At 34.5% G+C, this 25,575-nt stretch overlaps 1 protein-coding gene across 8 annotated transcripts in view; it reads left to right on the top strand.

Annotated features, from left to right (window-relative positions):
- Nucleotides 1–25,575, top strand: part of NAALADL2 (N-acetylated alpha-linked acidic dipeptidase like 2) — a 1,576,761-nt gene that overhangs the window by 1,142,996 nt on the left and 408,190 nt on the right. For all 8 annotated transcript variants that reach the window (XM_061415500.1, XM_061415503.1, XM_061415502.1 and 5 more), the window contains 2 exons: nt 917–1,122; nt 5,321–5,440. In XM_061415500.1, the coding sequence (XP_061271484.1) occupies nt 917–1,122; nt 5,321–5,440 (326 nt within the window). The remainder of the gene's footprint in view (nt 1–916; nt 1,123–5,320; nt 5,441–25,575) is intronic.

Here is a 25,575-nt window from a genome sequence, read left to right as displayed (position 1 = left end):
AGCACCTGAACAAGCTTGGCAAGGTCATACAACTACTAAGTCAAATACCCTGGATTCCATCCCAAGCAGGAAGCCCTTAAACTCTGCACACTTAACCATCATGCTATGGAACATCTGCTCAGAAAATGACACGTAATGAAGAAAAACATTTTTACACAAATTATAGGGCTACTTGCTGAAGTAAATTTAGATGTGTGCCAACAACATTCACAGGCAACAAAATCAGAGGAAACTCTGGAGATGCATTTGTACTACCTTATTACTGACAATAGTCAGTTAAATATGTTGTTCAGAACCCATCCATGTGTCATGGAGACCTTTCTAGTAATGTATGATTCTATGAAATAAAATATGTGAAAAAAGAGTAGTTGGATGACTTTTTACGATGATTTTTTTTCCATCAAGGAAAGGAGAGGGGTTAAAACTATAAGTTAGAAATGAAAACTGATTCCCTAAAAACTTCATTTATTGCAAAATTCCTACATGTGTACCAAATTTTTAACATTTACAGTGACTGAATAATTGTTCCATCAAATGTAAGAATAGTTCATTAATATTTACTGAGCATATACACATTGTTTATAGGGCACTTTCCACTACGATTCTGGAAAAATGTTAGATAAGGTTTTCATTGTGGCATATTTGTATACTTCATTAATTAATATGCATATTTCAGAGGACAGTAATATGGATCTAAGCTTTGGATTCATAATTGAGCTCAGCAGCTGCCTCTGCTTTGATATACACAGATGTGTGAATCAAGACAGTGGGTGAAAAATGTTAACATAGTCCTAATTATTAGAATAATTTTGCATAATTGTTGCTTGGTTGTGCAATAGGATTATGTAAATGTCATTAAATTTATTGTTAAGGTTTATATTATGTTTCAGTGGCTCTTGTTTCCTTCCATTTCCAGACCGTTATGTCATAGTTGGCAGCCATCATCATACCGCTCACAGTTATAATAGACAAGAATGGGCCAGCAGCACTGCCGTCATCACAGCTTTTATCCGGGCCTTGATGTTAAGAGTTAAGAGAGGGTGGAGACCAGACCGTACTATTGTTTTCTGCTCATGGGGAGGAACAGCTTTTGGAAATATTGGCTCATATGAATGGGGAGAGGTAAATGTACAGTAATTATTGTGCCTTGCTCTCATAATTGCACTGTCATGCTCTCTATCTCTCGCTTTCTCTTGCTCTCTGGACTAGAGTAGACAAGGTAAAACTGATGAAGCCGTTAACAGGAATGTGCATCTCAACCAGAGTGTTCTGTATGCTCACTTGCTGCTTCTAAGTCACTTCAGTCGTGTCTGACTCTGTGTGACCCCATAGACGGCAGCCTACCAGGCTCCCCTGTCCCCGGGATTCTCCAGGCAAGAACACTAGAGTGGGTTGCCATTTCCTTCTCCAATGCATGAAACTGAAAAGTCAAAGTGAAGTCACTCAGTCGTGTCCGACTCTTAGCAACCTCATGGACTGCAGCCTACCAGGCTCCTCCATCCATGGGATTTTCCAGGCAAGAGTACTGGAGTGGGGTGCCATTGCCTTCTCCCTCACTTGCTGTGATCACCTCTAAGAATGCTAAGGAGTTAGATTTAGACCACAGTGAATTGTGTGTGGTCTGCAACTATCTTATTCTTGTTGCTACCAGACCTACAGACTCTAATATACCTGCACTGGGGTTTACCTGGTTATTATGTCAATCCTTAGATTGACAGGCACTGGATAAGAAGTGATCAAGTGATACATACCATTACCTTTTTTTTATAAACCTTCTAGCAATTTTCTGAAATTAGGAAACAATCTTATGTGTTAAATGTGTATTAACTTGGCATTATATCTTACCTAAACAATATAGAGATTGCACTGAAAAAAGCAATTTCTTTTTTTCTGCCATGTTTTTGCCCTCCCATCAGTCCTTCTTCCTATTCTTACACCCCATCTCCCTGCTCCTCCTTTTCTACTTGCATCTCTACCTATCTACTTACCTGCCTACTTGCCTAACTACTTTAGCTAGCCTTTGTTTTGGAGAAGGAAATGGCAACCCACTCCAGTATTCTTGCCTGGAGAATCCCATGGACAGAGAGGCCTGGCAGGCTATAGTCCATAGGGTCCCAAGTCAGACACAATTTAGCGACTAAACCACCGCCCAGCCACTGTTCAAAGGAAATCTTGTATGCAATGGATTATAGTTAGAATACAACTGGAATAAATTTTTAAATGCGTCTGATGTGTCTGTGTCTCACAAATACACTATGTTTTTAATGGGATATGACAACTTTGGATTGATTCCACATTTATAGCAATAAACATCATAAAACTCTTAGATTTTCTATTTACTCTTATGATTTTATAAAAAGAATTTTAACAGAAATAAGAATTTTAAAAAACCTACATAAGTTTAACTAGGAAAAATAAAAACATTTGATATTCTAGTTTGTTTACTATGTCAGCTTTAGAGGGAAAAATACCAAATATATAATGAGAAATTCTCATTTCATTTTTCATTTAATCACTCAAAAATGCACAAAATGGCTATGGGCTATCAAAAAACAATCAAAAAAGTATACAAATGAAGCTAGAAAACCTCTTTTTTAATTTTAGAGAAAGATGTTTCAAAACAAGAAAAATTTTACAGTTGTAAAGTTTATCAAGATTCATACATTGGAAATCAAAATACTTTTCTGTATTTAAATTAGGGTATGAATTTTTTTCCATTACTCAAGAAAACTAATTCAAATAAAGGAATTCCATTGCTGACAGAATCTTTTAAAGCTGACAAATTTTTAGTAAGATGTAAAATGTATTAACTGAAGCAATCTCTCAAACTTCTATTCTAAATTCCTTACTTTAAGGATAAAAACAATTGAAAAAAATAATTTGGGGAGTACATATGTGATATGGGCTGATTTTAATAATTCAGAAATTTTTTATCACAAAGAAAACAATGTTTTAGTTTTCTTGTAGCAATAAGGCACATTTTAAGAAAATATCTTTAAGATTCTTTCAAAAAATTTATTCCAGTATTTCATACAGCCTTTTCCATAATAATTTTCAGTCAATTCATTTTAATTCTAACTTAGCACACATATTTATAAGTTGTGTTCTCAAAGTAGGCTTGTGCAACAATAGTAGTTCCTAACTTAAATTCCTAAATATCACTAACTCTTCTGGGGAAGAGTTATTGCATGGGGAAGTATATTGCAAATAGTCCTGGAATTCATTTGAGCATCATGCATGGTAACCATAAATTAATTCACTATTGTGACCTTTTATGTATGTGAGCAATTATATTTTCACCTTAAGTAAATATTTTTGTAGTTGATAAAATATTTTATTTACTAACTCTGTTGTACCTTTTGGTCATTTTATACTTTCTCAAACAATAGATACTAAAAATACAACTGTTATACTGTAAAAGTCCATAGGAAAAAAATGTTTCTTATAGAAAATGCTCTTCCTATTCAAAAAGGTTAGAGACCTCTGTCTTAAAGTATTTATGTGTATATGCATATTTGACAACTAATTATACACCCAATCACTTTCTGGCTTTTTCCATGACTAGATGAGCAAAAATATATAATAAAGAAAATAGTGAATACTGTGTAATTTAATTATTAGCTCATAAAATGTACTATTGTAAACTACTGTATCTTAGATTATTTCAGTATAGTTCATGGAGTATTTTTGTAACAATCAGGTTGAGGAGGAATTTAGAAAACTTAGTTTTCCTGTTCTGTCTACTCTTATCAAACCTACTTTTTGTGAAAATGGAAGACTTTTTTCTTTTAGATGAAACCAATTTGTGCACTAAATATATTCCCTAATGAAGATGAGTGAGGAAAGAACTTGTTGACAGGTCATGATGCCCTTTCTAATTTTGTTTTGCTCAGGATGCCCTTGAAATGCAGAGTTATAATTAAAAGTATTAGGCTATACTGGTCAGATGGAATTTATAGTGATAGAGTTATTAGATATTTGACTCAATACTGATTTTGATCCTTGAAGAGAATTATGACATCCTACTAAATAGGTTCTTTAAAAAAATGTACCATCTCTCCTGTGAAGAATCTTCATCTCAGGCTATAATGGAAATACTATAGATTTTGTAATCAAAGAAATCAGAGTTCAAATCTTCTGTACAATAGAACATGTGATCTTAGGCAAGAATAATTTCTCCAAGGCTTGATTCCTCCTAAAAATGTACTAATGTCTATGTTATGAGGTTCTCATTAGAATTAAATGGACTGACTTATAGACATTGTCAGTGTGGTAGTATGTTAATAGAAGCTTTTTTTTTATAGCTCTTGTGTAATAATGAACATTTTTAATAACAACATTATGTATAAAGCAGAGTACTTAAGCTTAAAGTTCATCATTTCTATTCAAAATATTTATTTTAAAATGAATTGTCTTTTCACCTCTTTTACAGAAGTATAACTGAATTTTCAACATAAACTAAGAATAATATTAATGTGCTGGATATATAAGCCTTTACAGACTTTCATCTGATAGTGTTGGAAGAAGAAAAAAATATTTTTAAGGCATGAAGTAATACAATTTTTAGGGTGTTCCTATAGAACTGACACCATGATAATTACTCATTAAATATTTGTGTAGGAAAAGGAAGAAAATAACAGAAGGGCTTCTTAGAAGTAACTTATCAATAGGATCAGTGGTCTTCAGTTTTTGGAATTTGTGTTTAGCAGAGAAGTGAAATAACTAATCTATTGAATCATTTTATGCTAGTTTATGGGTGAAATGCATCAGGTTTTATTTCAGGTAATCTGTGCAGGGCCACAATTGTATTATGCCCTATTTTGTTCAGAATAACACTGAAGTGATTTATCCATGTCTGTTCTCTAATTCAAAGTCTATAAAATTAAATGCTGTCATACAGCAACTATTCCATCCTGTATTCTGAAGTTGAATCTCATACTATGTAAACCATATAAGGATATTTTTCTCTTAAAATTTTACATTTTTGAGGGACATGAACATGCTTTAAAATATTGTATATTGTATGGGTATACAATAAGGAGTATACTTATTTAAAATGCATTTTAAATATTGTATTTAAGTATTTAAATACTACCCTTGCTACTGTTATTTAAAATACATTTATGACCCTTGAGTACTCTATTAAATAGTAAGAGATTGCTTTAAATACAAAATATAAAGTATGCACGGTAATGATTTTAAGTAGGACATGTTTATTTTTCAACATGTAACTGATAAAGTAGAATCTGTCACTTTTACTTATCTTAAAGATATATATATATATATATATTTTTTTTTTTTTTTTTTTTTTTAATTTCAGGATTTCAGGAAGGTTCTGCAGAGAAATGTTGTGGCTTACATTAGTCTCCACAGTCCTGTAAGGGGTAATTCAAGTCTCCACTCTGTTGCTTCACCATCTCTTCAACAACTGGTAGCTGAGGTAAGATGAATCACTTTCATAAAATGATTTTGTAAAACTGCCTTTTTCTCCGTAATCTGGCATTTCTTAATATTTTTATTTTTTTAAAATATACATGAGACTATCCATAAGTGTTTTAAGGAATGATTTATTCCTGACTTTTTATTGTTGTCTCTTCAACCAACGTCCTATGTTCTGAAATTCTTTATTTACTACACTTTTATGGTTATAGTTGTAGGTGTGAATTATACATCTATAGAGAATGTGTGTAAAAATGTAAATTTATTTCTTAAAAATTGAATTTAGTGCTTAATTCCCAATTCTGCCAATTTTGGCATGTTGTGATAAAATTGGTTACTTGGGGATTTCTTCTTCAGTTATGTTTTGAGTAAATGTGGGTCCTCTTCTATCTTTTCAATCATGGGGCAAGCCTCCTCATAGCAGGACCCATGTCTTTTTCCTAGAATATAATGAGAACTTGATTCAAGATACTTGGAAAGTATTATTTGAAAAAAAATTATGGAAAAAGAAAGCGTGTTTTTTCCTAAAAGTACCTTGAAAAAAATTCATGCCGTTTATGATAATGCCTTTCTATAGTTATCTATTTTTTTTTTTATTTAGTTACTCCTCATCTGTTTCAAATAAGTTTTTGGAACATATTTCCTCTTTTATGGGTAGAGTTCACACTTTTATTTCTGTATTCTTTCTATGACTTTCACCCAGATGACATATGTTATGTCTAGAAATGAAAGCAATCATGCCACTACTCTTGGGTGGTTTCCTCCCAATTCCAAGGGCTAATGATATATATTAGAAAATGACCTTTTAGATGCCCACAGAGTTTGCAGTATCACAGACACTGAATTAGAAAAAGAGAGCGAGAATGAACAGTGCTTTGAATTAGCCACAATTCTTGTTTGAAATGTAATGCAAACTAACATTTTATAACTTTCATAAAGTATTTTCTAGTTTAATAGGTTTCATTGACATTTCCATATGTAGTGTAATAATGAAGACATTATGAAAGATGAAATAGATAAATCTGTATGTTTAAGATCAGCTAAACCTCAATGTGTGTGTCCTAAATCATATCCAGATCTGTAAGTGAGTCCCTCCTGCTCTTTTACTCCTTTGAATTCTCTGACTTTCTTAAATGCCTGGGAAAAAAGACTCAAGAGGAGAATCAGTTGTAGATGTCTCTCTTAGGAAGTTAAGATATTCCTGAGTAAGTAGGTTAACAGGAAGAAGACATTATGAACTCAAATATCCAGTTAGTTTAAAAATGATGTTGTTTCCTTCTCTTGTATTATAATTTTCCTATTTAAGAATCTTGAAAGATATGTAATTACTGACATTAATATACAAAAATAAACTGTTAAGGACTTTATAGTGCTTAGAACTATCTACCTATACTAATGTTAACTCTAAAAAAATGTCTGCAAATATAATACTATTTCAAATGTCTTTGTACATGTCATAATAGAGGGCTTTAAAATAGTTTACAATCTAACCTAAAATCTGAGTATATGGCATAGTTTCCAATAATGACAGATGTATGTTCTTATTTGTTAGTAGAGGAAACATTTTGTTCTATATTTGAAAATAATTATATTAATACTAACCTAAGAATGAACTGGAATCTGTAATGAAAGAAAATTTCTTTCAGTTGAGATTGTGTGTGTCTCTGTGTGTGTTTTATAGAACAAATTGGAAGGGTAGTATTACAAGTTCAAACAAACCATGGCATAATCTAAAATAGTGGGGTTTACTTACCTATAGATATTTATGTTATTAATATAGAACAAACATATGATAATTCAAGGTATATTTGTATACAAAATTTTAATGTTACATTTTTCTTTAAGATATATAAGTGCCTTTAAAAATATAAAAGTCAAGAGAACCAAAGGAAAGAAACATCAATAATGTGTATGATTTAGTTAATATAACACTAGTGGCATGTAAAAGAAATATTTAAAATATTCCTTTCAAAGAAAGAACTTAATTATAACATCAGGACATAATGTAACTTCACTTACAAAGACAAAAATATTTTATCAATCTTTAGTATCTTTAAATTTCATCAGTTTATTTAAATCCTTACCATATACAAATGTCATGTCCCATATAATCCAGTATAACTGCACCTCCCCTCCGCCCCACAATTAAGCAAACAGAACACATTCAGAATGATTCAACATGGAACAATATTTTCTATAAAGAAAGTATGCTGACTAAATTGAAGATGACAAAAGATTGTATAGAATTAAGTACTCTGGTATAGTAAGTACAAATTCTAGAAGACCTTGCTAAGTTCATGTGGTGGACATCATGGAATTTTTAAATAATTAATGTACAGCACTGCATTTATTTAAAAAATAGACACAATATAGGCTATTTTATTTAATTAGAACCTTGATGAATACCAAAATTATGAAAAGGTTTTCTTAAATCAAACACCTTAAACAGCTTAAATCTCGTTAATAATGTGTTATTCCAATCAAGAAAGATGGTAGACTTCTCTATACGTGATCCATCAGACAGTTTAGTAAGGATTTTTGCTTGTTTTTATTTAAGACTTACTACGTAAAATGAGGTATAATTTACCCTTATAATATTCTCCCTTCTTGTGTGTACACCTTGATGCTTCTTGACAAGTATATATATTTATTTAAGCACCACCACAGTCAAGCTATATAGTATTCCTATCACTCACAAAAGTCCCATCAAATCACTTTGCATTCAGTCTCCTCCCTTCATCTCCAGTTCCTGGTAAACACTGATGTGATTTCTGCCCTTGGAATTTTGTCTTTCAAAATGCCATAAAAAATGGAATCGTTCAGTGTGCAGCCATTTGTGTGTTGTGTCTTTTCCATAGCGTAATGATTTTTAAGATCTACCCGTGTTGTTACATGTGCCAGTGGTTCTAGAGCATCTTGCTAGACCTCTAAGAAAACAGTGAGTCATGACTAGGATGAGTGCAGTGCCTTTGGACTCTGGTTTGATATTCTAAGTTTGGTTTCAGAAAATAAACTTTTTCTCTGGGGTTAGCCCAATAAAGTTGAACTAAATCATCCTAAGTAAAAGGAATGATTCCATCCTAAGTGATGGAATCTTTCAAAGATTCAGAAATGTTTAATTAATCTTAATTCACTGCAGTGTTTAAAGGTTTTTCCTGGGATTATTGAAAACTTGATTTTAAAAAAATTGCCCAAAGAACAATGAAAAAATTGAAAGCTACCAAAGTTGGGTAATTAGAACATGAGAGTTCATTGTACTGCTCTGCTGTCTCTTCTTTTGGGTTTATTTAGAAATTTTCATTATAACTTGAAAAAATAATCTCAAAGTACTTAATTTTTCTAAGCTATAATGCTGATAACTAACAAATTATTTTGTCTTCTGAAAGTAGCAATAATCTGCCAATGACTTACACATCAAGTGGTAATAAGGAGCAATAACCAAGGCTTTTCTATGGTCAACTTTTTCTGGAACTTTTGTAACTATTTTAAATATGCTTTTCTGTTCTTTTGTGTAATAAATATTTTTATAAAATAAAAATTATTAGTTCACTTAAAATTAGCTTATAAGTGTGAGAATTTAAAAACTACAAAATAGATATTAATATTTCTTTAAATTTCCCATTTAAAAATGAATATATATATTTTAAAATGATGAATTACCCATCTTTTGTGAAAATATCAATTTCATATTAATATTTTACTTAATATTGACATTTTATTCTGAAAAATATAGGGAAATAATTTTAAAATATTTTCCTGTAATAGTAATGCTAAAGTGTGCATTATAGACATCACAAAAGTATGTTAGTCATATGAAACAAAGGATTTTTGATAAAAATCTAGTAAAATAGTCACAAATTAACTTAGTTAAAAAAAAAAAATCTGATCTGCATGGTACCTTAAAGGATTCAGATGTGAATCTCCTAACTTTGACTCTGTGGTTGGTGGTCATTTGGATTTATATGATTGTTTCCAGTTTTCAGCTATAATGAGTTAGCTATTATTATTCTCATGGGTTGGTAGAATGTGTACACTCCTTTTTTTTGAATATTTATACAGAAGTGGAATTTCTAAGTCACTAGGTTGCCTTGTGTTTAACTTTAGTTGACACTGCCCAAGAGGTTTTCTCAGAGAAGACAATGGCACCCCACTCCAGTACTCTTGCCTGGACAATCCCATGGATGGAGGAGCCTGGTAGGCTGCAGTCCATGGGGTCGCTAAGAGTCGGACACGACTGAGCGACTTCACTTTCGCTTTTCACCTTCATGCATTGGAGAAGGAAATGGCAACCCACTCCAGTGTTCTTGCCTGGAGAATCCTAGGGACAGGGGAGCCTGGTGGGTCCTCTGGGTCGCACAGAGTCGGACACGACTGAAGCAACTTAGCAGCAGCAGTAGCAGCAGCAGCAGCAGCAGCAGCAGCAAGAGGACTTATACCAATGACACCTTATACCAATGACACTTATACCTTTTCTAAAGGACTTATAGCAATGACACCTCCACCAACATGAACGTTTGAATGGTGCAGTTGCTCCATGTCATCTCCAACATTTGGTTCTATCGTTCTCATGAATGTATGGTGGTATATTTGGAGGTTTTAATTTTAATTTCTCTGATGATTACTAACATTGAACACTTTCTCACATACTCTTTTTCTTATCAATTTGTCCGTTCTTCCTATATTCTTGATACAAGTCTTTTGTTGGTTATATATTGTGAATTATTCTCCCAATCAGGGCTTCCTTCATAGCTCAGTCGGTAAAGCATCTGTCTGCAATACAGGAGACCTGGGTTCAATTCCTGGGTCAGGAAGATCCCTTGGAGAAGGAAATGGCAAGCCACTCCAGTATTCTTGCTTGGAGAATCCCATGGACAGAGGAGCCTGGCGGGCTACAGTCCATTGGGTCACAAGAGTTGGACACTACTTAGTGACTAAACCACCACCACCATTCTCCCAGTCTGTGGTGTGACTTTTCACTCTCTTATTAATCACTTTATTAATTTTTTTATCAGTTTCTCTTTGTAAATGTTTTATACAGCATTTATTGTTCCTGTATCTTATTGTGTAAAACTGGTGAATTTAGTTTAAATCTAGTATTGATGCTTAAGGAACATTCGAGAACTTTATAACCCACTATGTTGTCAACAAATATTGAGTCTTTGTTACATACATTTTTTCATTCTTCTGGCAACTATAGAATGTTATGGGGAGATGAGTGAAGTCCCTATACCCAGGTCCCCTGAATAAATAGGGAATATAAGATCCTTTGTAAACATACATTTTCTTAGAAAAAAGCTCTTTCTTGAAAAAAAAAAATCAACTGACCCCTTAAATATTTAGTAAAGGATGTAAGGTCATTGACTTTTTATTGATGATAAGCAGTTTGCCTTCATGCAAAATAGGTTATAAAATTGAAGATAAGATTTCTTACCAAATAGTAGTTTTAAATATTAGGATGCAACACAAGCATATGCTCACTCTCCATACATATTGCTATTTCACCTTTGGTTTTTGAAATAATCTTTCATAGATCACAGAAAGTATTGATTTTGCCTTTAGAAAAGCAGAATTTGATCATCCATGCCTTAGTGTTCTGTGACTCTCAAGTAAATAGCCTTGAAACTTCTAAGAAGTTATTTTGAGGAAGGCTGAAGCATCCATACATATGAAAATAGTCAATCTAGATATGTTCTGCTTAAATGTTGCTTTTGAAGTATGTGCCAGAAGCTTGCAAACCTAATGAAAACTAAACAATTGCATCAATATTGTAACTGTCCACAGAATAGACAGTGATTTTTTAAAAAGCCTGGAAAAGTAGCAAAGATTTGTTTATAGGATATGTTTTTTAATGTCTTTTTTTATATACTAAAAACTGTGCACCAGAAAATATAGTACATATATTTAATTTCAACTAAATTCACTAAGAGGATTGAGCCCAGAATCAAACTACAGTATGATTTCATTGTGGATACCCCCAGTCTGTTTCAGAGTTCTATAATGTGATAAATGTTCATAGAGAACCAAACTGCATACAACTGTTTCAGTTGTGTAGGGCACATCATAAGTAGATGAAGTGCCTCTCTTGCCCAGGAGTTTATGATTTTACCATGTAAGACATGTATGACTAACTAAAATATAGGGGTGATTGTCGTATGTGTATACTGGAGTACACAGGAAAGAAATCATTGATTTAATTCAAAATTATGCATTAAACAACAATGGTTTGCACAAAGTTTGAATGTACTCAGTATCTGTCTTTTCAAACTTCTGTATTTTGATCATGGAAACAAACTCTTTTATTGAACTACCAGTGTTTCTTTTCAGATCGCACAAACTGATGTTCTTTCCTATTTCTACCATCAAATCAAGTGTAATGTTGTTATGCGTCTGCTCTTTTCATCTTGTGTTGAGAGGCACTGGACTGCCACAGTTGTGTCTGCCACAGTACTTGTGTGGTTGTTACTGACTGCTGCAGTGCTGGTTTGCCTTCTGCCTGACCATGCCCCTATTCTATAGAATATAAAAACAATGCGCAAGAGATATGTTAGCTGCAGAAGCTTATTGCTTCCATTCTTAAGAGGAGCCTGATTTTCAGTAACAGAGTTACTGATGAACAGTTTTTATCTTGCTTATGAGCATATACATGCTAGAATTAAAAATAAAATAAAACCCTAGTTTGCTAGGGCAGTCATAACAGAATACCATAGATTGGGTACCTTAAAAAACAAATTTATTTTCTCACAGTTCTGCAAGCTGAAAGTCCAAGATAAGGTACAGGTAGCATAGATTCTCCTCAAGCCTGATTGCTTGATTTGCAGCCAGTCACCTACTCACTGTGTCCTCAAATGGCCTTTTCATCACAATGTGACCATTCCTGGTATATCTCTCTCTTTTTATAAAAACAATTGTCCTATTGAATTAGGGCATCCACCTTATGATCTTGTTAATTAACTTCTTGGGCTCAGATGTGGGAAACCTCAGATGTGGGAAACCTCGAGAAGGGCATGGCTACCCACTCCAGTATTCTTGCCTGGAAAATTCCCCAGACAGAGGAGCCTGGCAGGCTACTGTCTGTGGGGTCGCAAAGAGCTGGACATGACTGAGCGACTAATATTTTCACTTTCAATTACCTTCTTGAAGGCCTTGTCTCCAGTTACAGTCACACTGGAGATTAGATTTCAACCTCAGTTTGGATATGACATAATTTAGTCTGTATTACTGACCAAAACACACAGTGGTTGAGTACAGAAGATAGGGTGGTAGAATTGGAATAGCTGTTTTCTTCTCTCTGTTGTTGATAACTGTGATGGACAGTACTGAAACAAAACTTAATTTCTCTTCTTCTTTCTTTAAAATATGAGTAAAATTGACTCTTATTCTTGTACTGACTTGTCTTTTATGACACATGGTATAATTTTTGTTTTTATCTTTTATTTTTTAAGGAGAGATTCTTTGCACTCTCTGTTCACTATGAATTCCAGCTCTTTTAAGTGGATTCTACTTAATTTATCTTCCTTTCTGCAGTTTCGGCTACAAGTAGTCAACTTAAGTGACCATAAAGACCAATAAACTGATTTAAAACCCTTTCTTCCACTAATTTACCACTTCAATAAAGTCTCACATTTAAAATTGTGATTCTATTGGCAGGTTTATCTATCTCCTAGGTTTACAAGGTTTACTTTGTGTTAACACCAAGCAGTTCCTCCAGTTTATTACTGTTTTACAAGGTTTTCTGTTCAGGATACGCTGACAATTTGTAAATCCCTTTTTATTTAAATCTAGATATCAAGGGAAGTCTTACTGAGATTCTGGCTAAAACCCTGAATTTCAGAAGGCAGTTGATTTAAATATGTGAACTATATAGCCAAAGACCAGTGCAAACAAATTGAGGTATTAAGAAATTTAGATTGAACATATTTATACAATCAGAATGAACATCACATTTTTAAAATGGCTAGAGCTGACTTACTTATTGTCTGTGACTTTTTGGACACTAGACTTCTCTACAGGACTCAAAGAAAAGGCCATTTTACTGAGGAGCTCTGCTTAGTCTAAGAAGTTAGTGGCTCAGACAGTAAAATGTCTGTCTGCAATGCAGGAGACCTGGGTTTGATTCCTGGGTTGGGAAGATCCCCTGGAGAAGGAAATGGTAGCCCACTCCAGTATTCTTGCCTGGAAAATCCCATGGACCGCGGAGCCTGGTCGGCTACTGTCCATGGGGTCGCAAAGAGTCGGACATGACTTCACTTTCACTTTCACTTTATGCTTTGTCATTTAGTTGTATCTGACTCTTAGCGACCCCATGGACTGTAGACTGCCAGGCTCCTCTGTCCATGGGGATTCTCCAGGCAAGAATATTGGAGTGGGTTGCCATGTCCTCTTCCAGGGGATCTTCCCAACCCAGGGACTGAACCCAGATCTCCCGCATTGCAGGCAGATTACTGAGGAGAGGTATTAGTAAATCATCATTGTTGACAAGTTACATAAAATTGTTTCACTTACACGGCATCTTTAATGCATAGCTATACATGTTAGTATTAAAAAAAATAAACTTTACTCTGCTGAGTATTTTTTTCCCATCTGATATTTAATCTGTTTTAAAGACCTACCACTTATGCCATCAGTTAATAATCTGTATAGCAACCACAATAATAATGCTTTACCATTCTGACACATGACATTTTATGTAGAATATTTATGAGTAATGAAATTAGTTTAAACAAACATGGGTTTATTGTATTTTTTTTAATCACCTTTCAAATATAAGTACTGGGGTAATTGTATAATCTATTGGCACATACTTACCTTTGATAAGTTGAGTAAGTTATGGCTCTTTTGATTTGTTATTTCTCTTCCTCTTTAATTACATGTCATTCAGATATGTAGCATTATAATTCAACATTTGTATGTACTACATAGTGATCACCACTGCAATTGCAATTGTCATCTTTTCCCATACAGTTGACCTCCTCACTCATTTCACCCACCTGCCAACCTCCTTCCCCTCTGGTAACCACTAATCTGATCTCTGTATCTATGAGTTTCTTTTTATTTTATTTTTTCACTTGTTTTATTCTTTTAGATTCAACATATGAATGAAATCATATGGTATTTATCTTTCTCTGTCTGACTTATTTCACGTAGTGTAAAGCCTTCAAGTTTCATCCATGTTGTCACAAATGTCATGACTTTTTTGTGGTTGAGTGATATTCCATTGTGTATGTATGTTACCAAGTCCAAATTCATACTGCTTGCTGCATGACTGGCCAATAGATTGAGAGATAAGTTGTTGGGGCAAGGTATACAAATTTTATTTGAAAAGTCAGTGGACTGAGAAGATGGTGGACTAGTGTCCCAAAGAACCAACTTTCTCCAGTTATAATTTAGATTTATTTATGCTAAAAAGGAAGGGAATATTCAAATGCAAACTCTTGTTCTTGCAGCTCTGTAGATGGGTCTGATCACAATGTTCCTATAAGCTTTCAATAATATAATTGTTATTTTCTATTCTGGATATTTTGTATCTCTATAAGAATGGAAAAGAGTTATACTTTTAAAGGTCAGAGCATTGAGAATGGGCCATGATGTGTTATTTCAGGCTACAGGCAACATTCTTTTACAAAGATGCAGAGCAAGCATGACTAAACACAAGCAACAGAGTACAAGGGTTAGAGCTAAAGGAATTGATCTGTTATGAAGTCAGGTTTGTCCTTCTTTATTATATATACATCACATCTTCTTTATGCATTCATCCATCAGTGGAGTCTAGGTTATTTACATATCTTCACTTGTTGTTTCTCTTTTTCAAGTGGCATGTTAAGCAATTTTTTCTATTGACAAAATATTGTTGATATGTTTGGACACTGTTTTGTGTAGTTCTTTAACAAAGTAATTTGTTTCTGTACATTAAATACAAATTATCTGAAAGAGAAATCTAAAAAGTAATGCCATTTAGGATAGCATTGAAAACAGTAAAGTACTTAGGAATAAATTTAACCAAAGAGGGGAAAGACCTGTACACTGAAAACTATAAGAGCTTGATGAAAAAAAGTAGAAGAATACACAACTAAATATAAAGATATTCAATGTTCTTGAATTGGAAGAATTAGTATTGTTAAAATACCCATACTACCTAAAATGATTCACAGAGTTAATGAAATCTCTATCAAAAATCAAGTAGCATTTTTCCTAGGGGAAAAAAACAAAACAAAAACTACTGTACATTTGTATGAAATGACAAAAGGTATCACACTGCCTAATTTCAAGCCAGACTATAAAGCTATAATAATCAAAACGGTGTGGTACTTGCATAGAAACAGGCCCATAAGCTAGTAGAACAGAATAGAGTCCAGATGTAAACCAATTTATTTGTGGTAACCTAACTTTTGATAAGGGTGCCAAGAACGTGTAATGAAGAAAGAACAGTCTCTTCAATAAATGATGTTGGGAAAATTGGATATTCAAATGCAAAAACATGAAGTTGGACCCCTATCTTACACTTCTCATAAAAATTAACTCAAGACAGATCAAAGACTTAAATGTAAGACCTGAAACCATGAAAATCCTGAAAGAAAACATAGGTAAAAATATTCTTGACATTAATCTTAGCAATCATTTCTTGGATAAGATATAAAAATCATAGTCAACAGCAACTAATATCAAGTAAATGCAAACTGAAACCACAATATCTCCTCACACTTTTTAGGACAGCTATTATGAAAAAAAAAAAAAAAGATAGTGGGCAACAAATATTGGTGAGAATGTGGGAAAAAAGGAAACTCTTATATGCTAGTGATGGAAGTAAAATTATATAACCATAATGGAAAATAGTAACTAACTACCTCAAAAATTAAAAATTGAACTACCATGTGATCTAGCAATCCCATTCCTGGATATTCAATAAATGAAATCAGTATCTCTGAGAGAAACCTGCACTCTTGCATTTATAAACTTTATTTACAGTAGCCAAGATATGAAGGCAACTTCAATGTCCATCATCAGGTGAATGGATTTTAAAAATGTACATATTGTAATTTATTAAAAAATGTGCTGTATCAATACATAAAATAGGATATGATTCAGCCATAAAAGAAGAAAGAAATCCTGTCATTTGCAACAACAAGATCAATCTGGAGGGCATTTTGCTAAGTGAATAAGCCAGAAAAAGAAAGACAAATATTCTTTGGTATCACTTACATGAGAAATCTTGAGAAAGAGAGAATTCATAAAAACAGAAGAATAAAATGGTGTCTGTTAGGATCTAAGAGAGAAGGAAGTGAGTTTGTGTCAGTCAAAGCCAAAAATTTTTCAAATAAATTCTGAGGATCTAATATACAGGATGGTTCTTATAGTAATACAGTATTGTGTGCTTAAAATTTTTTAAAGTATTTAGGCATTCTCATCACACACATCAAAGTTATCTATATTAACTATGTAAGATGATAGATGTGTTAATTATCTTAATCTTGGAAATCATTTTACAATGTGTATATACACATCACATCCTCAATTTGTACATTTTAAAAATATATAACTTAAAAATTTGAAAGAAAAAAATCTAAAATGAAAAACTAAATAAGCTCTTGGTAAAGTAACAAATGTTTTGACTGAAAAAATGGTTCTTTGAAACAAAGAAACTGATATAATAATAATGTTAAATAAATGCTTAAACAAGTAGTGTGTAAATGAACTTTGTTTTGAACTAATATTTTCCAGTGTGTGTTGTTTTATTTTTAAGCCTTTTTCCTAAAGGTGTCTTGTGAAAATGGCCACAGGTGCTGCTTTAAGCATAATTTATATGCACCTAAAAGTTGGAATTTTTACAGAAACTTACATAAGGGTTCAGTCTCTTCACTTTGAAAATGAATGTCTTCAAATGGCAAGATCTACAATTTGCATACCCTTTTTCAAAAAAGCATGTCTATATACAGTGCTGATAAGACTTGAAGGCACTGATTATTCCTTCCCTTTGATCTGTAATTTCACCTGCAAATTCATAGCCTTAAGTAGCTTACAATTTGACACTAATCTCTCCACAGTTACTACTGTTAACTATATTTTCAGTTGCAAAGTTATAATTTTAAGATGAGGGTGATAAAAGAAATTGAACAGCAGAAGAAATTAATCTATTTTAACTCTGAAACAACAATCTTCCTGAGGCAATTTTCTGTATATCTCCAAGGAATCGTTTCCGTTCAGCCTAAGGTAGAATTCTCAGGTAGGATGAATTATCTTAAAGTTCTCAAACACTGCAGATGTTGTGAAGGAGGATCAAACATTTCTATGGGAGGTGGTTCCAGCCAATCTTAATTTTCATAGTAATTCACTTCTTGTGAATTCATCCTTTGTGTTTACTTATTTGTTTGGCATCATAATGTATAAGAAAACCTGCAGTTGGTTTCTTAGGCTCTGCTTGTTTCTAGGTGGTTAGCTTTCATATTTATTCTTTACTTATCTACATTGTGCCTTTAGAAATTCTGGCTCTTAATCTCTAAGCCATGTATAATAACAGTTGGTGAATATGAAACCCTGATAATTTTAAGGCCAGTGCTAATGTTTACAACTATTTTCTAAGTGGTGTAGGTAAATAAACATGGTGGAATGCTGCAGACATTCATCTGTGATAACCATCTCACCCTGAAGCAGTGCTGAGCCCTATATCTGCGGCAGTCAATGGTAACTGCAAAAAGAGTTAAAGATGGCAGGACCCTAGATTTAAAATTGAAATAGACATGAATCTAGAGAGGATAATAAAGAAAAGTAATTTAAAATCACAGCATCAAAACTGGTACCCCTTTCCACAGCACCTTTTTTTTTTTTTCCAAGTAAAGTAATAGAGAATTATTTCACTTGAAAATCTCAGAGATAGAATGAAGGATATTGATTTATAAATTATGTTTTACATGAAGTCCAGTCATCTTTGAAATGACATTTTTCTAGCTGTATATAAAGTATCATTCAAAAAATTAAGCAAATTTCAATAACGTTTGGTAGGTAATTATAGGTTAATAAAATAATAAGGTATTGTATAAAGAAAGTGTATGCTCTAGCTTGGTAAAGATCCACAAGGTGATTGACATTTTCATTCTATCCTAGAAAAAGGAATTTGATGAAAGAACTCTGTATTAATTATAAGAGACTCCCTGAAAACTAATGTAGCTCCTTTAATTACTGTATTGTGTTCTTTGTGGGGGGCTTCCCTGGTAGCACAGTGGTAAAGAATCTAACTGCCAATGCTGAAGATGGGGGGTTTGATCCCTGGGTCAGAAAAATCCCCTGGGAAAGGAAATGGCAACCCACTCTAGTATTCTTGTCTAGAAAATCCCATGGACAGAGGAGCCTAGCAGGCTACAGTTCATAGGGTCACAAAAGAGTCAGACATGACTTTACAACTGAAGAAAAAAAAAATGTTCTTTGTAGATAAATAATTTTGCAGGGGCAAAAATAAAAGTGCAATCAGTCATCTATAACTTGTCTATCTGGAGAAAACCACTAAGAATATTTTTCTTTGTATAACACATTAGATAACGATATAACGACAAAAAAAGAAAAATATATAATGCATGTAGATATATTGTTACCAAAAGGAGTTTCTTTGTATTTTTTCTCTCCATATATTATAAATAGTTTATAGTTCAAAATACATATAGTAATACTATTGGTACATGAGTGAATATAGATGAAAGTAAGTACTACATGGAAATTCATTGTAATATACTTAAAACATCTCTGTTTTAATTTGAATTTTTTCAAAATAAATAAATTTTGTTAATGGATATATATTATTTTATTGCATTCCTGTATGACCATTTGTTAACAAGTTTCCTCTTTAAACTTTTATATATTATTATTATTATTAATTTTAGCCATGCTATTATTATACACATAGTTGTACAAACCCCTTGCCCTTTTCCAATGAGTTGCTTTATCATTAGGCAATTGCAGTAACAGAAGGAGTTCTTTTTAAGCAGAAGAAAGTTTTGATGGGGAATTAGTTGTTGTGAAGTCTTTGCAAGGCCTGCAAGAGCCATCTCTAGGTCTTCCAGGCATGACTCACAGAACAGCATGATCATAAAGACCTTCCAAGGGCACTGCTGCCTCTGTTTGACCAGAAAGCTTGGGGATCAAGAAGTTACTGCCCAAATTGCTCGCCTAGAACCCAGTATATTGAGTAAAATCCAGAGAACTAAAAGTTATTTACTAGGACCACATCTCTTCAGCCATACAGTACAAGAAACGTTGTGCTCTGTTTACTAGGCAGGCAGTGCCAGCCCACACTTCTGTGACTGTCCTGTCACAGCAGAAACAGGTGCTGTGTTATATTCACCTTACTAATTGCAGGCAAGCATGTACATGGTGGCAGCTAGGTCTCAGCAAGTCGCAAAGTGATCATTAGCTTTCCAGTCTCTAGTAGTGGGGCAGCAAATCTTAGACTTTCTAAGAATCAGTTCCATAATATCGTCAGGTGGTTAGAATAGGAAACAAGAGTCCAAAATGGTGGTGGCTAAAAGACAAGGAAGGGAAAAGCCCACAAAAATAGAACAAAGGAAGGTCCAAGGACCGGAGTGAGGACCTCAGGTAGAACAGGGCACTCCTGTCAGCCCAATTTACATAGGGCAGGCCCAGGGGGGAGGAAAAACATATAATAAAAGGAAGAGCCAAAGGGCCAGGGCTCCCCACTCCCTCTCTTCTCTTTGCGTCTTTGGGTCGACACGCCCTCGCACCTTGAGGATGTATTGGCCTGCTATTTTCTAAATAAAATTGTGCTGTAACACGGAGCTGTAACACTGATCTAAGAGCTATAACACCGTCTGTTCGAGACCTGAGAGCTATAACACGGTCTGCCCAAGACCCGAGAGCTATAACAGTCTGTACGAGAGCGATGACACGCCGAGGGCTCTAACATCCATAGCTTCAAATTTTTGTTGAGATGAGATAGAACCGAGGAGAACATACTCGGCTGACAATATGAACTATCTGGGTCAAAGGTTATTGGTTTATAACATCCTAGCAGTATATCACGGAGAAAGCAATGGCACCTCACTCCAGTACTCTTGCCTGGAAAATCCCATGGATGAAGGAGCCTGGTAGGCTGCAGTCCATGGGGTTGCTAAGAGTCGGACACGACTGAGCGACTTCACTTTCACTTTTCACTTTCATGCATTGGAGAAGGAAATGGCAACCCACTCCAGTGTTCTTGCCTGGAGAATCCCAGGGACGGAGGAGCCTTGTGGGCTGCCGTCTATGGGGTCGCACAGGGTCAGACACGACTGAAGCAACTTAGCAGCAGCAGTATATCAGAGTACCTATTCTTGTATAGTCTTTCACAGCATTGTGTTTTTAAAAAATATTTGCAAATGTGAAAATGAAGCATGGTAGTATATTTATTGCTGTTTAATTTATGTTGTCTGTGCCTGATTGTGTGAGGAGAGGACTTCATTGTTGGAAGGTTTGGGGAAACAACTATGTACCTCAAAGAAAAGTTCCTAAGATTCAGCAGATGCAGCTGTCCAGTGCCCAGTTCTCTAATACAAAAGGGCCATCATAGATTTGCAGCATTATCTTTTCCTTCAGATCTGTACATAAAATCACCTTCTGAGTGAGAAATTCCTGGTCCCCAACATTTGAAGTATGAAACACAATCCTAACATTTTATATCTCCTTTAGTGTTCTATATTTTTCTCTCTAGCACATATCATTAACATATTATATAATTAGGGGCTGCTGCTAAGTCACTTCAGTTGTGTCCGACTCTGTGCGACCCCATAGACGGCAGCCCACAAGGCTCCCCCGTCCCTGGGATTCTCCAGGCAAGAACACTGGAGTGGGTTGCCATTTCCTTCTCCAATGCATGAAAGTGAAAAGTGAAAGTGAAGTCGCTCAGTCGTGTCCGGCTCTCAGCGACCCCATGGACTGCAGCCTACCAGGCTCCTCCACGCAGTTTTGTTTATTACTTTTTCCCCCAGCAGAATGTAAATGCCTTGAAAGATTTGGACTGTTTGCTTCAATGCTGTATTTCCTGTATCTGGCAGGTAGAGATCATTAAATACTTTATCTTAAATTAATAAATAAATGGACAGATACTTCATTTCTTACATATTATCTTTTTATTAAGTAAAGCATGTGTACAGGACTTTTTGCTTTCACTTAAAATGTACAGAGTTGCAGAGGACCATTAAAGTGAAAGTGAAGTGAAGTTGCTCAGTCATGTCTGACTCTTTGTGACCCCATGGACTGTAGCCTACCAGGCTCCTCTGTCCATGGAACGTTTCAGGCAAGAGTACTGGAATGGGTTGCCATTTCCTTGCTCCCAGTCTAAAATGAAAACAAGTGATACAGGTTACAAATGCATAGTTTTAAAAAATATTTTAGAGATCTAAGGTGCAAATAAGCCTAAATACACTGAAATGCAGAATGTGATAAGGCCTTTGTAGGACTTATGGCAGAATGACAAGATGAGGAGGTATCATGGATAAGGAAAAATCAGAAAAACTTCAAATGAACTTTTTGCAGACCCCTTGGGATGGCCTGATGAGTCAGAATCCCAATAGCCTCATCCACAAAGCCAGTATAAACCACCGACTCTTCCCTGTGGGTCTTCACTGAGAGCTCCAGGTAGGACACCAGAGGCTGGAGCGGGGCAAATTAACTGTGAGAAATCTCTCTGAAACACACAAGGAGTTCATCAAGTACAAGAAGCAGGAGCTGAAAGCTCGGTCAGGTTTGCTCAGAGAACTGCCTCTGAAGGGCTTCTGATCTTCACTGAACTTAAAGAACTAGCGGGCCAGGGGCAAGGAAGGATATCTGAGAAAGATTCCTTTGAGGCATTCAGCATTTTACTGAGTACAGTAGTGGTGGCTAAAGATACACGGGGAAGGTAGTAAACTAAGAGAAATCCATCCTGGGTACCCTAAGTCATCAATAAGTACAAGGAATAGCTATTGAAGTTTAGAGCAGGGCAGCAGGGCAAAAAGAAGTCTCCTGAAGTTCAGAAAACAAGGCACAAGACTGTAGAGCAAAGCAAAACAAGACAAAATAAAAGTGGCATTTAGGCTGCAAAACAGAGAATCATGCATGCTTTGGAGTACTGGCCGCTAGACATAGAAGATTCATGAGAGTCCCATCAGGAATCAAATCTCAGCATGGAGCTTACGATAAATCACATTGTTAGCATAAACTCTTAAGGTCTGTGACTTAAAAATACTCTTAGCAGATGGACTATGCCAAGGGCTCAGAGCTCATCTCTCTATAGTGTCCAAAGGCCAGTCCTTAAGAATAGCATTTCTGAGAATGTTCTGGATTTAAGGCACCCAGGCCTACTAAACCAACTGTTAACTCTTTTCCATGCAGAAATGTTAAAAATAATTTCTTCACACTGAAAGGAAATGATCTGCAGGGAGAATAGAGAGCACACCAAAGGTAAATATAATTGACATTTAATGGGCAAATGTGATAGATAACATTTTTTAAATTTTATATATACCTGCTATAATGGCTAAAATTAAAAAGTATTAATGGTATGGTATGGTATGCTATTAATACCATATTGACAGGGCTTTGGAGCAATATTTCATATTTCACTGGAGAGCAAATAAAATGGTACTACCTCTTGAAAAATTGGTTTGGCAAATGAATATACATCAGCCACAATACCCAGCAATCCCAAGTGTAGGTGTTTATCCAAGAGAAATGGAAAATAGCAAGACATGAACAAACATGTTCATGGTAACTTTATTCACAATAGACCAAACTGGAAACAACAAAAATGTCTATTATTAGGGGAACAGATAAACAAAATGTGGTTTACTCATACTTAGTAATAAAAAAGGAAGAGTCTATTGACATATACAAACTTTGGATGAATCTTAAAATGTTATGACTTGCCAAAGAAGCCAGACACAAGAGCACACTTGTAAAATTCCATTTATACAAAACCCTAGAACCAATATACAGTGAAAGAAATCAGAACAGTACTCACCTTTGGGTTTGGATTACCACTATAAATGTACTAAGTATAAATCCCCCCCAAAAAAAACAACCTCAAAAAGGTCCATATCATGCTTAGAAATACAGAATTTCTGATATAACAGTGTTGAGGCTAAGCACAAAATACTGAAAATATTGGTGAGAAAAAAAGTTATTCACTTTTCAATAAGAAAGAATTATAGAAAATAAAATATACTTATCTAAGGGACACATATTAGCCAACATCTAGAAAATCTCAGCATGAGTGTTAAAGTAATCATTAGCTTCTAAGTCTGTTAAAATTGCAATAATTTTATATTCAGTGAATTTTTCTCTTTGCATAGGAGACTCCTTAAATCTGAAATCTTCAAGAGGCTGCTATTCAGTATCAAATTTCCAATCACCAAATGTATCTCAAAGGATAAAATCATAAAAATTGTTAACTTCAAAAATGTAATCATGGACTGAAGTCATAGAGTTTATTTAGCCAAAAGCTTTTTTAAGTAACTCAGGAAATCTGTGCAGTTGGCAAAGAAGACCATGGTCTATGGAATGGTCCTTTAATCTGTCAGTGTCTTGAAGGGCATTTATTATAGAATTACAACTTTTAGCTCCCTTTGAAGAAATCTTTCAGAGTGCTGTGTAAATTGTCATGTGACATTTTCAGAAATTTCTCAAAAGCTCATTTTGTTGCATTTAAAAAGATAGTTGTTCTTATAGACTCATTTCTTCCTTAAAAGTAACTTGTTCTTGTCTGCATGTTCACTAGCCTATTAGTTTAATTTGAGATTAATGATCCCTTTCAGCCTAAAAATAAACAGTAAATTTAAATCAGACTCATAATCTATTTGAATGACATTCTGATGTTGATCTTAGGGAATTTTATGAGGAAAGCATAGCTAGATATTTAATATAACCTTTTGAGATTGACACATAATACTTTTAGTTATTTTCTGAATCTTTTCTAATTTCCTTATGCATTTTACTAGATGTAAAGAGTGGCATTTTATTTGAAAACTTCTCTGCTCATTTCAATAATATATTTGAACATGGACACACAAATTAGATGTCTGCACTTCACTTAGACATTGTTCCTTAGAATAAACATACCTGAGACAAGGGATCAAGATATTATAAATACACAAAATAATTACTTGAGAAACAAATGTCCCTAGGAAATGGTGCTAGGTGAACAAAATATTTATAAATCAAATTGTTGCATTATAGGTAATATGTATTCTTAACCTCAGTATCTTATTAGTTACATTATATTCAATTTGAGACACATACAGACAATTTTTGGAGAAATGTCGCAGACAGACAGGCAATCATTCTTTGAAAGCGTTCACCCAGGAAGCTATGTGCCAGGCAACAAAGAAATTTAGTTGGAGTTGATTTCCCTTTTGCTTTTCATCTGCTTTTATTTTCCTGTGGGCCCTTTAAACCTGTTCTTTACAGGCTACTTCATAAATCATCTTTTCTCATTTTTCTAATTCTTTTTCTTCCTTTCAAGGATTTTATAAATCAATACCCTTCTTATCTATCATTTAAGATTTTCTCTCACTTTTATTACTGATATGATAGCCACACTAGTCCTCAACTCAGTCAGTCACCCTCAGGGCTAGGATTTCAGGACTATATTTACTTTTTAAAATAATCTCAAAGGAATGCATTTGGTTTTTTCAGGATGGGGTTGCTGAGGAGCACAGGTGTCATATGTTGACAGCAATGAGCTATCTAGGGAAGACAAAATTGAGTATTCACTAGGGTAAATGAAAGTCTGTATTGAGTACTGAAAAACAGTGCAGACTTCTGCTGAGAAGAATAGAAAGGAAAATAAATATTTATTAAGCATGTCCTATACTAAGCATACGGAGAAGGCAATGGCACCCCACTCCAGTACTCTTGCCTGGAAAATCCCATGGATGGAGGAGCCTTGTAGGCTGCAGTCCATGGGGTCACTAGGAGTTGGACATGACTGAGCGACTTCACTTTCACTTTTCACTTTCATGCATTGGAGAAGCAAATGGCAACCCACTCCAGTGTTCTTGCCTGGAGAATCCCAGGGACAGGGGAGCCTTGTGGGCTGCCATCTATGGGGTCGCACAGAGTCAGACACGACTGAAGTGACTTAGCAGCGGCAGCAGCATACTAAGCATAGGCTTATATATT

The sequence above is a fragment of the Bos javanicus genome, chromosome 1, assembly GCF_032452875.1.
Source record: "Bos javanicus breed banteng chromosome 1, ARS-OSU_banteng_1.0, whole genome shotgun sequence".
NCBI classification, from domain to species: domain Eukaryota; kingdom Metazoa; phylum Chordata; class Mammalia; order Artiodactyla; family Bovidae; genus Bos; species Bos javanicus.
Note: the sequence above shows the minus strand (reverse complement) of the source record. Positions and strands in the feature narration are given on the sequence as shown.